At 39.1% G+C, this 14,036-nt stretch overlaps 2 protein-coding genes across 2 annotated transcripts; one reads left to right on the plus strand and one right to left on the minus strand.

The window, feature by feature from the left end:
• Window positions 1-403: 403 nt before the first annotated feature.
• On the plus strand, window positions 404-1,392 carry LOC126633937 (uncharacterized). The gene is made up of 2 exons (XM_050304457.1): window positions 404-773; window positions 869-1,392. Exons 1-2 carry the CDS (start codon window positions 404-406, stop codon window positions 1,390-1,392), a joined length of 894 nt encoding a protein of 297 aa, XP_050160414.1.
• A 4,516-nt stretch (window positions 1,393-5,908) lies between these two features.
• Window positions 5,909-7,521, minus strand: LOC126583906 (PLASMODESMATA CALLOSE-BINDING PROTEIN 5-like). The gene is made up of 3 exons (XM_050248450.1): window positions 6,894-7,521; window positions 6,741-6,768; window positions 5,909-6,331 (listed from the first exon to the last, which is right to left on the minus strand). Exons 1-3 carry the CDS (start codon window positions 7,228-7,230, stop codon window positions 6,166-6,168), a joined length of 531 nt encoding a protein of 176 aa, XP_050104407.1. The 5' UTR covers window positions 7,231-7,521; the 3' UTR covers window positions 5,909-6,165.
• Between the last annotated feature and the right edge of the window lie 6,515 nt (window positions 7,522-14,036).

The following is a 14,036-nucleotide window of genomic DNA, read 5'->3' on the forward strand; positions in this document are numbered from 1 at the left end:
TCATACTTTGAATCTCATGCTTCAAAGGATTGGTAATCTCCCTAGGTTCAAAAGAGTTACTGATAAGGCAAAGGGTTTCACTATCTTCATTTATGCACAACATAAAACTTTGGCATTGATGAGGAACATACCAAGAAAAGAGACATAGTAAAGCCCAAAGTCACTAGATTTGCAACTTCTTTCCTCACATTGCAAAGCTTGATAAATAAGAAAAAAAAACTTGAAGGTTATGGTTGCTAGTGATGAATGAGAACAATGCAAGCATTCCAAGACTACAAAGGGGAAAGCGGCATATACTACTTTAGTGAGTGCACATTTTTGGAATGGGATCTCACTTTTCTTGGAAATGTTTGAACTTTTATTCAAGGTACTTCAAATTATGGATGGGCATAAGAAGCCATCAATGGGGTTTTTGTATGGAGAGCTACAAAGAGCAAATATGGAGGTTAAAGAGACATTCAAGAACAATGAGGCCAACAATCAAATAATTCTTCAAATTATTGATGAAAAAGCTTGTGAGCAGCTTGATAGTCCATTGCTTTTGGCAGGCTACCTCTTTAACCCTTATTACTTCTTCAAAGATCAAAGCATACAACATGCTCCAATTGTCATGGAAGGCTTTACTTGTGTTGATAAGTTCTTCCCCGATAACTATGAGGTTCAAAACCCAGTGATAAATGTGGAGATACAAAAGTATAGAGTAAAAGAAGGTGGATTTAGAAGACATTTGGCCGAAATTGGATGCGTTGAGAATGATGAAAACTATAATTCGGGTATGAATATTCACATATGCTAATATTTATTTATTAAATTTGAGTTTACTACTTATTTTTTTCATTATTAATTGTGTGCTTTTTTTCTTCATTAGTTGCATGGTGGTATAATTATGGAAATGGTGTGCCTAATTTGCAATGGATGACTATAAAGATTCTCTCATTGACTACAAGTTCATCCAGTTGTGAAAGAAATTGGAGTTCTTTTAAAGGTATGCATACAAAGAAAATGAATAGACTAGATACAACAAGGTTAAATAATTTAGTCTATATCCAATTTAATGCAAGAATTATGAACAAGAAGAAAAGAGAGAAGGAGAAGAAAGTGGACATACTACTTGCAAGTGAAGCTAGTATGGTTCAAGGATGGATTATAGAGGGTGGCTATGAAGAACTTGAGCTTGGTTCGGGAATTGGAGAGACATCGGAGGAGGTAGGTAGTTCCCTAGAGCCTAGGAGGAGTTCTAAAAATGTTGAAGTAAGAAAACTTCATGAAGAAGATTTTATATCAGATGAGGACACGAAAGAAGAAGAAGAAGGAGATGATGAAAAAGTTGAGTTTAAGTCTGATACGGAGAGAGACTTGGAGGGATATGGTGAAGAAGAGTTTGATACCTAGCTTTGTAACTTTACAAGTATCTTACATTACTATATTTCCTTATTTTCCTCCAATTTTGCATTTTATGTGGTTTTAAATTGTGAACTTGTTGTACATGTGTCATCTTACAATACTCCTCACTGTGGTTATATGGCATATAAGCTTAATGCGTTTTTAAATTTTGAACTTGTTGGATACTCTGTTTGCATTTTATCATTATTTTATTATTTTATTCATGGATTTCATACAAGTATAATTTTTTGTAAGTGTCAATATGCACTTATTTACAAGAAATTTACCTAAATCCAGCTAAGTGCCCTACTAGTGCCTAGCGTTTTTTAGAACCTTGCTTGCAGAGGTAAAACAATTGTCTTTGTAGTGGTTGATTGACTTTCAAAATATGCTCACTTCTTACCTATGTCTCATCCTTACACTGCTCACTCAGTAGCCCAATTATTTGTTTATCAGATTTCAAACTTCATGGTATGCCATCTAAGATAATGAGTGATTGAGATCCTATTCTTCTAAGCTCTTTTTGAAAAGAATTTTTCACCTTGCAAAGGTCCAAGCTATACATGAGTTCGGGCTATCATCCTCAGATGGATGGTCAGACTAAGGTGACTAACAAAGGATTGGAAACCTACTTGAGATGTTTTGCAACCATCAACCTAAAAAATGGGTTTAGTGGCCTCCTTGGGCATAATGGAATTACAACACTAGTTTTCATACTTCTTCAAGGCTTACACCTTATGAGGTTGTCTATGGCCAACCATCACCTGGTGCCTACTTATGAGTCTCGAGCAACTAAACTTGATTGGTTGATCACAATTTGCAAGAAAAAGGCAGGATTTTGTCTCAACCCAAGACTAATCTTGCTACTGCTCAAGTGAGAATGAAACAACAAGCTGATAAGCATTGAACTGAGAGGTCTTTTGATGTCGAGGATATGGTGTTTCTCATATTGGTACCTTATCAACATCAATCTCTTGCTAAACATTCTTTTCATAAACTCCAGCCCAAGTTTTATGGACCATTTGAGGTGTTAGAAAGGGTAAGTCCAGTTGCTTACAAAATTAACCTTCTCGCTACTTCGAAGCTTTATCCCATCTTCCACGGCTCTTGCATGAAGAAACAATTGGTTCTGGGATTGCCCTTATAGCTTCATTGCCAGTGGTAATAGATGAGGGCTTAGTGGAAGGTTATCCCATTGCAATTCTTCAACACAGGTTGGTAAGGCATGACACTTCACCTACTACTGAGGTTTTGGTACACTAGAAGCCTCACCCTAAGGGAGATGCCACTTGGAAAAACTATGCAGCATTCAAACAGAGGTTTCCTACTTTTCAACCTTAAGGTCAAAGTTCATTTTTAAGTCTAGGGTAAATGATACAATGCTAAAAATTGTACAAATAATCTATTGATATTGATTGCCAAATGTCATGCAGTCATTGGTTTAGTTGTTTAGTGTTTGTTAGATGGATATTAGGAGTTGGTTACAAATGTTATGGCTTACCTTAGCTTGCAAGTCATGTATTAATACTTGTCATCTATGCAATGCAAGGTGATTTGTGATTTTGTAAACATTGGTGTTCAGTAATACAGAGAAGTATTAACATAAGAATGTCCACCTAGACTCCGAATTGAGTTGTGCTGGTCGACACCCAGAAGGTGACGAAGCCATAAAGTGTAGTGATGTGGAAAATGTGAATAAATTTAAACCTAAAAGTGACTAAAGGCAAGAGTGCGCATGTGAGCAGGAATGAACTCATTTCACACGTGATGTCAAAGCATAAGTAAAGTACAATAGAAGTAGAATGAAAATTATACCATCGACGGTAATCTCCTGTACCAACATTTGCTAAGAATCCTCGTCGACACAAGAGATCTGCCACTAAGACCTGGAGGGGCAAAAAACAAGGGTGAGTGAGCCTATAAATAAAGCTTTGTAAAACCCTTTCGAAAACATAATAACCCCTCGCAATAAAATAAGTATAGTTTCCAAAAATAGCATACTACGGATTATATGAAACCAATTACCGTAAACCGTAATATCACAAGAATGCAATAATTCACGATATTCAGCATTTAAAACACATGACAATTGGTAATCACAATAACTCGAAGAAACAAACATATCATATCGAATACTCATCGACAAGACCGGACTGACACCTAAAATGGATCCAAAGTGATCATATGGTGCGATGTGAACATACACGTGAAGACTGGCCTTAGCCCGGGCGAGTACAAACACCAGCGTAGTACACGATGAGCAGATAACATGAATATGGTCGATGAGCACTCGATATGCAATAGAGAAAAATTTGGAGAAAGGGGGAGAGGAGAAAAAATGGGAGCTAGCGATGCAAAAAAATTGGAGAAAGGGGTAGAGCTTTCGAGAAACTGGAAGAAAGAAAAAAAAAAGGAAATAGAAAATAGAAAAAAAAAAGTGAAAATAATGATAAAATAGTCTTATTATTTTATTAATTTTTAATAACAATTGACTGGACAAGTCATTTTGCAAGATGAAGATGCACTCGGACAATTAATATTCACTAAAGTAATAATTGCCTATTGCTCATTTGCCCGGACAATTATTGCTTTAAAGGTGGACTTGCTCTTAATGGACCCGCTGCTCCAAAAGACTCCATGATACGGTGGATGATTTTGATTTGGTATGGTGAAACCTCAACTTTTTTCATGATGTTAGAGCATGTTGTTTCATGTGTGAAACCCAATGGCCACACTTACTTCACATCACTAGATTTATGTTGGCCACGTGTGAGGCTTAAAAATTCATCACACGTGGAGGGCGCGGGTTGAGAGTATCAATCCCACATTGGGGAAAGAAAAGATATTGCATGTGTTTTTATGTAATTAAATTATTTCTCATATTACCAATTGATTTTATAGTGAAACCTCAATTTTCTTCACTTACACTAACATACTTCAACAGTTGAGAGTGCAACTCTATGAGACTCCCAAGAGAACACACCACTTCTAAAGTAATCTAGTGCGCACCTGTCCTATTAGACTAAAATAAACAATCAACATACTAACTTAAACATGGCAGCTTAATTAATTACTTAGAGTCTAAGAAATCAGTAAAACTATTTAGCTCTAAACACCCTAAGCGATAGTTGTTGATAATGAATCTTATATTGATGGGAAAAATGACATTGTATTACATATGTTGTAATTGGGCCTACTCATATTGTTACTTGATCTCATAATGAAACCTTAACTTTAATCAGTAGTTATAATTGTGTCATCTAATCAGTAGTTATAGTTGTGTCATCCCTTCCCTTGGCCTTTTGCATCCTTTTTCGTGCACTCAAATAAATTCCCAAAGGTGGAAAATGAAGAGCTGGCTTCCAATTATGCTTCCATCCATTACTTAGTGGCTTCAATTAGGTTCCTCTTCGAAGGACCTAAATCCTAAAATCAATGCATGAGATAGGATATGAAAGATGCAGATATGTTTGCTTCACACCAAATGAGGAAAAACATAATAAGTTGCATGTTGCTTTTTCGTTATTGCCTTTTAAAATGTGTCATAAAATTGCACTTCCTATACCAGTTACGGCTCCCTTCAGTTAAGGGATTCTTCATTGTGGAAACTCTGTGAGGTCCATTCTGTAACTTTATTTTACGATCTAAATTGTTTATATTCTAATACATCATCTACAAATTATTTTTGTAAAAAAGTAGACCAATCAAGGATTCTTACAATTTAAGCAAAGAAAATAGATAATTCTTTAAGGGAAAACTAAAACTACCACAATGCAACCCAAAATGGTTACCAATTAGACTGATTTTTGGTATAGACGATATTCATGGAAAGATAAAAATAAAAAATAAAAATAAACGCTTAGATCGTTAAAATATAATACGAGTGATTCCTACTAAGATGTCCATTAAATAAACTTATTTGAAAATTTTCTTAATTGAAGCTTGAGGGGTTACAAAAAAATAATTCGATAATAAATAGCAGTATATAAGCTAAGAAGCAGATCAAATGAATAATTGCTTGACTTGTCAGGGGAGGGCTGAGAGTACCGAGTTTAGACAGAATCTACAGCTGTATTTTTTGGAACACATGGAATTCATCTCTCTAATAATTCATATAGAAGTTGAAATTGTGGAAAGGGCTTCCTTCAATACTCCAGATACCAAATGTGAAACTGGTTACTTGCAGTTGCAGGGCCACCACATGCTCATTTGTACTCATAATTTTTCCCCACATTAGAAAAAGCAAACCATCGATCAAAAAAAAGAAAAGCAAACCAAAAAACTAAATGTATTTTACTTTAACTTAAACGGTACGAGTATATCACCGTTTGGCGTTTCATGCTCTAATGAAACATGATACATGCTCTTTATTCTGTGTCATGTAAGTTTGTCTCCTCCTAACCTCCTCCATTCTACTACTACTACTAGCACTCCTACCTCTCAACACTAGGGGCTAAATTAACTTCAGCTCTCTAAACTGTTTAGCCAATTGGATAATTGAAGGATCAAGTTGGCTAAATTGGAGTATTGCTGAAATTCTCAGTAATCAAATAACAGAATGTGCAACAACGCTCAAATTGGTTGCAACACACAGAGATAAACATTGATATGCTTGATTTTGAAAATCCAAATTACAAAGCTTGAGCCTCGTACAGATAACAAAATCGACAGCAATCTATCCCTACCAACTTAATCGAGAAGTGAATCTGTGAGATCTTAATTGAACTCCTCGTCCTAGGCTAGATCATGTAACAAAAATATTCCAGGGAGAAGGCTCGCTCGCTAACCCATTGCCCATGTATTATATGCAATGACCAGAAAACTGGTAAGGACGGGCCAAATCCAGTGCTCAGAAATCTTATTGCTGCCGTTCAAATCTTCACTACGTCCCATTCCATTTCCAATTGCTGTTGATGCACTGGAGATGCTTGCATTGCTAGCTGATAAGCTGTTGCATCATAAAACGCTAAACCTTATCATATCATTCTAAAACGCTAACAATGTCGTATGGAATCTTGGCCTAAAAATTAAGATCGAGAAAGCGAAGCATTAATTGAATCTAAACCAAATCGGACAAAGATCATTCATCGGAACACGCAAACAAAGAGACCCTTGGCATTCGGGTCCCAAACATGCCCTGCAGAGGTCCCCTTGTTTGTGTCTTGCACACGAGAATGACTTTAGATGCATCTGGTACACTGACATGGTGACATTGCGCTCTAATAGCTACGTGGCATTGTATTATTACCAGGTTCATCTACTTGCCAGTTGATTCGCCAAGGGGGGCAAAACCCAGTCATCAAAATTCCAAGAAGAAAAAACAATGTCAAAACCATGTAATGAGCTGACTGAGTTACCTGGATGGCAATTTGCACTTATCATGACCTGAAATAATTAATTCATTCATTAATTAATTATTTACCAATACGGATCGCAATAAATCAGAAAAATGGACCTTTTTCCCAAAGAAAGAAAAAAGTGACTAATTAGCTACCAACGATACAACGTACTGGGATTCAGAGAAGTAAGCGCCGCAGTGTTATCAAAGCTGCAACTATCGGCGGTCATGCCGTGTTTCAGAAAGTAGTCGTTGAAAGCGTAGGAGGCAGTGTTCTGGATGTCGGCGGGGTCGTAGCAGGGTCCACCTTGCTGGATTGGGCGGCAGTCGACTCCACCAGGCCCGCAGGCCCAGTTCAGCGCCGTCAGCAGGGGGGCGTCCTCCGCGTTGTTCTTGGCCACGCACCAGAGCTCCATCGTGACGACGCCGTCCTTGGCCTTGGACGGCGGGATCAAGTGGCAGAAGATGGTCAGTGAAAGGATCAAAGATAAACCGATGCTTTTGTGCATTTTGGGAGAGAGAGAGCAGCAGCAGCAACAGCAGCAGCAGTGGGGTAATTAAAGTAAATTAAAAGTGGTGAACCTCAACGAAATTGGCGCTTGCTTTTGGGGTTTCGGAGAGACAGAGAAATCGAGAGGAGGGGAATATTATTATAGCCGTTTGGTTTGGTAAACGGGGATGCAGAGGAAAAGTGACCGTTACTGTGAAGAACGTAGTAGAGACCAGAGAGCAAGTGGCAGTGTGAGATCGACAAGCACGACAGAGTGAGAAAACATGAACAGTGCTCCGTGTTAGAGCAACTCCACCCCATATCAATCCCCTGGGCTAAGGGCAACCAAAGCCCCTTCCCCCCAAAAACACCCAGACCAATCCACTGGGCTCTAGGGGAGACTGACTTTTCCCCCAAGCTCAATTCGACAGGCCCAGAGCCCGAGGCTACGTCAGCCACGACTGAATTAATTTTTTTTTTTTTCTTGCTCCAGGCGCTCAAAAAACACAAGGGAGTGGGTGCGCATCCTCGAGAACATTTCAGCACATGGAGCATGGAGCCCGCGTGCAGGCCCACTTACGACTTTGAAAATTGTCGCGGACTTGGTGAAAGTTGGGTTGTTGGATGTCCAACTGTTATTTTTCTGGACCATTGAATTTTCAACCGTAAAAAGAGCTTGAAATCTAACCCCTAACGTTTGATTTTCTAATCAACGGTCCAGGTTTTTCAGCTAAAAAAAATTAGAAAAATAAAAAATGCTACTGTTGGCTACGTGTCACGATCTATTCGGTTGGATTTCAATGTTTTGTAATTCAAAGATCCAGATTAATTAAGTTAATAAAAAATTAAAAAATATATATAATTTTTTTATAAATACCTAACCATGCCATTCTACCTTACACCACATAAATATTTTCAAATACTTTCAACAAATCTTTCTCTCAAGTTTTAATATAATAAATATTACATATATTAAAAACAATACTTCGAATTTGTTGTAGGCATAATTTACAGAACAATTATGGAGGCCAGAGAGAGAGGGAAGGTGCGGCAATAGTAGAGAGAGAGATGTGTAATTGTGGATGTGTTCTATTCCACCCCATTGTGCCTTTATTTATAGTAGTATGATAGGTAAAAACCTTTTCCTTTAGGATTACAACATTTAAGAGGTAATCAACTCCTAATAAGAATATAAGAGATATTCCAAGATATACTAGGATTTACACAATCACATTCCTAATCTAATAGGACTGTAACACTCCCCCTTGAGTGTGTAAATACTCAAGTAAATGGCGCATCAGGTCTTCAGTGATGAAGCAAGGATAATTGATGAAGTTGTCTGCACAATGAGCAAATGTGAGTCTCAAATCAACGGAATAATGCATAAAAAGTAAAACTCACAAAACCTTGCTATGGTAAAACCCAAGGTGGGGGAAAACCCATAGTCTAAGGAGAAAAGTGAGAAGTTGCATTAAGTCAAAACTATATGTCTTTTGAACGTAAGTAGAATAGCTCACTAGGGTATGATCATCCCATGATGGGTGCCTCATTAAAACCTAGTTAGGTAACAAAAACCCAATGGGAAAAATGCTTCTAATCGTAGGAAAAAAGAGTACATTAAGATCAAATGAGTATACTTCTGGATACTCCCCCTGAGTTTGACATAATTTCCAAATGAGAACTACAAGCATTGCATATGATATTTAGGCATACCAATTCCTTGGACAAGCTTCTGGAATGTTGACTTCGGCAATGACATCGTGTAGAGGTCGACAAGGTTGTCTGGGATCGACTTGCATGACTTCAATCTCCTGATGCTTTGCTGATGTAGATGTGGACGCAGTATGTCTTGGCGTTGACTTCGTTGATGTATCATGGCTTGGTCAGGTGGATACATGTGGCATAGTGAAATACATGTATCATGGCTTGCTGATGTAGATGTGGACGCAGTATGTCTTGGCGTTGACTTCGTTGATGTATCATGGCTTGGTCGGGTGGATACATGTGGCATAGTGAAATACATGTATCATGGCTTGCTGATGTAGATGTGGACGCAGTATGTCTTTAATACCAATTTAGTGGTTGCATGTTGGCACGGTGCTGCATCTTTACCAAGATCAATAACGAAATAAATGTCCTGTCTAAATACAATGAGCTAAGTACAACAAAGTGCAAAGTTGGACTTAGATATGGAATTTCGGATTCCATAACCTCTTCAAGGGTCTCATTTGCATATAACGTATGGACGATCATAGATATACTTAAAGGTACCACATTCAGGATGTAGTTCGACTAGTAGACCAAAACTTAAACTTCAGGTCAAAGCATAAACGAGTTTTCCCAAGATCCTTCATCTCAAATTCCATCTTCAGGTGCGAGGCAATTTTCTTAAGCTCTTTCGGAGTCTTAGTGAGATTTGTGTTAACGACATAAACTGTAACTCTATCAATTTGGAGTAAGACTTCATAGTTTAATACGCAAGGGCATAATTCATATCCCTGAATGATCAAATAATCACTTAGACGGGTATACCACATCCGTCGGATTGTAAGTGAACGCCTCAAACAAGTTAAGAGGGTGTTCCGTGGTTTTGGAACTATTTGAAACAGTCCATGTAATTCTTCGAGAACTTACATGTAAATCTTTGTATCTATATCCCTATGGAGAAAACATTAACCGCATTTCATAATGCTACTATCAATCACAGGACGTTTGAGAGAAACTTTACGTCGTAAAGTGTGCATTGTATTGCATTGTTTCATTCATGTCATAACGCTTCCTTTCCCACTTTGTAACACAACAAGGTTACCTTAGGCAGTGTAAGAACGACAGGTCCAATGCACACTTTGGTAAGGAATTTGACCTGGATTGTAATTTCAATTGTCCAATCAATTCTACGTTGTCACCTAATCAACGTGTTTGTACCATACTTGACCAATCCTGAAACTACCAAGCACCGGTCAACGTTATACTGTCAAGGACCCAGAAGAGTTTCCCTCAAACCAGGAGGCCAATCACAGTGCAACACGTGTCAACACCAAGAGGCCAATCACAGGGCGACACATGTCAACATCAAAGGCCAATCACAACATGACACGTGTCAAGGCCAGAACAAAGCTAGAAACTCTCTTCTATAAAAGGAGATCATTCTCCCACAATAATCCCTAATGTCATTTGTATTAAATCATTCACTAGTACTCACTAAATGAGAGCTTGAACCTATGTACTAGTGTAAACCCTTCACAATTAATGAGAATTCCTCTACTCTGTGGACGTAGCCAATCTGGGTGAACCACGTACAACTTGTGTTTGCTTCCCTGTCTCTATCCATTTACATACTTATCCACACTAGTGACCAGAGCAATCTAGCGAAGGTCACAAACTTGACACTTTCTGTTGTACCAAAGTCCTTACTGATTTTGTGCATCAACATTTAGCGCCGTCTGTGGGAACGACACTTATTCCCACTCTCTTCAGCTTTGTCAAGCTGGTTTCCTCCATTCGTACACTCTCTTTTAACCAAGCATCCCTCTTCAAAATAAGGAGCAAAGAAAGTCACAGCACACAAAATGATACCTCCCTTGCACCTAGTGCGAAGCAACGAAATAATGAATGAAAGAGACTCATTCTTCAAGCTAAAGTCGAGGAGCTGGAGGCTCAGAACAACAAGATAGTAATAAAGAATGAGATCCTTCAAGAACAATATAAGAAGCTCTTCAAAACGCTCCACGAAACTAGGCGTACTCAAACACGTGAGCTTGTTGCCAGTGTGGACATCAACCATCATATGGGTACCCCCCAACATGGAGGGTCACCTTCCTTCGACATGGGTATCCCTGACGAGGAGCGAGCTAATCATCAAAATATTGATCAACATGAGACTTCTCTCAACCCAACTACTTCGACCTGAAGTAGGAGAAGTGGAGGAAGTCACCTCCTTGCAGAAAGGTTAGAAGAATTGAAAGTCGTTTATCGTGACTGTCGAGACTTCCTAAAGCAACGTCGAGAGAATCCCCTTCACATAAGCTCGAAGATCAATGACCCAAGGGTTTCTAAAAGACTCAATCCCTTCCCACGACCTAAGCCAGCTGCCAATCTAGGAAAGAACGACAGGTCCCAGAGGAACATAAAGGTACAAGGGACTCAGAGGTATTCCGACAGACCTGCCCTAGAAGTCAGTACAGCAAGTCCAAAGAAAAACCACACGCTCTTGCTCAAACTTTCCTACTTCTAAGAGGCAATGGAGACTTACGGAAGACAATTCCAATGGTACAAGACTCCACTAAAGTCCCTCTTGTCGTACAGCTCATTGAGGAAGTAAACAAGTTGAAGGCCGAACGTCAGGCCAAGATACCTGACTGGAACTAACCCAGGCCTAACCCTCTAACAAGGAGGATCCTCAACACCCCCTTTAAGCGAAGACAAAACAAAAGCTTGGTTTACATCTCTATACTGGAAATGAGGACCCGATTGAACACCTTAACCTCTTGGAGTTTACCATGGCATATCAAATACACACCAACAAAGAGCAATGTCTTTTCTTCCCTTCCACTCTTTCTAGCAGAGCTCTAAATTGGTATTGTCGTTTTCCACCCGAGACAGTAGACTCATTTGAGGAACTAAGGAAACTGTTTGTCTCTCAACACATCTTCCAGACCGATCACTTACATTCTGCAGATAACTTGTATACTATTCACCAGAAGTCGGACGAGTCACTACAAGATTATACCGGTCGCTTCAGCCATGAGTATTCTCGCTACGCTAAGGCAGATGACAAGACCGCCCTTAAAGCCTTCACGGCAGGCCTACGTGATTGTTTCTTCAAGTACATGATCAATGCCAACACTTGGAAGACTTACTCTGAGGTGATGGCACATGCTTACAACCACGCCTCTGCCGAAGCAAGGACATACCAAGGGAACCCCCATATGGTTAACCCCTACCAACAAGTGGGAAGTGAAGGTCAAGTTCTACCAAGTGAGGAGATCTTGGCCATTCAGAAACCCATTGCATCAGCTTCTGCCTCATTTAGCTATTCGCTAAGTCACCAAACGTATTTGTCTCTTGGTAAGAGGAATGATTTTTACTCTCAGCAAACCCATTACAACAAGAGGGATCAAAGTTTGTATCAAGATAACCAGGGGTAAACGTACTGTTGACTATTATGACTAAGGGGCTAGCCTCACTCTTTCAAAATGGAGGACTAGGTACTGAAGGGAATGCTATTATAAGAAGGCATACACATTACAAATGTTTTGACCCTCAACCGCTTGAGATCTTTTGTCACACAAGTCATTCGGCAATTATTTAAAGAAGAGGGAATTCAGACAACTTATTCTGAGTCTATTGCATTCCTAACATTGGAACATTTGGTCTACGTTGACCTACCTCTATACTCCAGCTCAGAGCTTCAACATGCGTACTTTGACACAAAGTATATGATACTAAGTGTTACAACCAACATGGTTCACATATCGAAAGCATGGATCCTTTCATGCATAGCAAAACATTCATAAGTATCACTCATGTCAATCAGCATAAACATCATACATTCCAACATATTCATACATAAACATCATACATTCCAACACATCCATACATAAGCCAACTGTGCTTTGAAAGGGTTCAACACACTTTGTGTCATTCGACACTTGTTACAATGTGCCTCGACACCTTGCCCTTATTCTCACCAACTAGGTGATGAAATGTACAACCCATACTTTCCTTCATGCCACCAACCAGGTGATGAAATGTACAACTCGTACTCTAATATTATTTGGTAACTTGCCATTCTTATCACCAACCAAGTGAAGAAGGAACTTACCTTCGTGCCACCAACCAGGTGATGAAATGTACAACCCGTACTCTAATATTATTTGGCAACTTGCCGTTCTTATCACCAACCAGGTGAAGAAAGAACTCATCTTTATGCCACCAACCAGGTGATGAAATGTACAACCCGTACTCTCCTTCATGCCACCAACCAGGTGATGAAATGTATAACCCGTACTCTAATATTATTTGGACACTTGCTACTTTATCACCAGCCAGGTGAAGAAGGAACTCATCTTCATGCCACTAACCAGGTGATGAAATGTACAACCCGTACTCTCCTTCATGCTACCAACCAAGTGATGAAATGTGAAAAAGGAACTCATCTTCGTGCCACCAACCAGGTGATGAAATGTGATGAAAATTGATGAAGGAACTCACCTTCGTACCACCAACCAAGTGATGAAAGCAACTCACCATTCATTCCACCAACCAAAAGACGAGTGGTACAACTTGTATATGTGAACTCATAGCATTCACAAATAATCAAAAACCCTCCAACCTAGTTCAAGAATAAGCCTGTGGAAAGTTACTTCTTTAAAAGCAAAAGTATCTCATATCATCTTTTCTCTATACCCTTTTCTTTGTCGTTGTTGATGTCTACAAAACAAGGAGAATGAGAACAATTAGCCAGAACACGAGATCAAACTTTCGATCTGAGATTGACTGCTTGGAACTCTGATTGCTTACTTTGTCTGTCACCTTTTTCAGTAGATCTCCTCGCTCAAAGACTTAAGGGATTCCTACTATAGGGTTTGTATCGTGCTTGACCAAGCTCGAAACTACAAGTAAGCTTCAAGTGAAATTGATACATTACCTTGTGCATCTCCATTGGTTAAAGATACCACCCTTAGATGGAGGAAAAGTACTTCCAGAAAAGATGTCACATCTACCTATGAGACAAATAAGGCAAGTGAAAACGATACCACACTTTGGTACTTAGAAGTTTCATAATTACTGAGAGGCTTGGATCTTGCAAGTCCCCAACCGAGG

Source organism: Malus sylvestris, chromosome 9, assembly GCF_916048215.2.
Source record: "Malus sylvestris chromosome 9, drMalSylv7.2, whole genome shotgun sequence".
Classification (NCBI taxonomy): domain Eukaryota; kingdom Viridiplantae; phylum Streptophyta; class Magnoliopsida; order Rosales; family Rosaceae; genus Malus; species Malus sylvestris.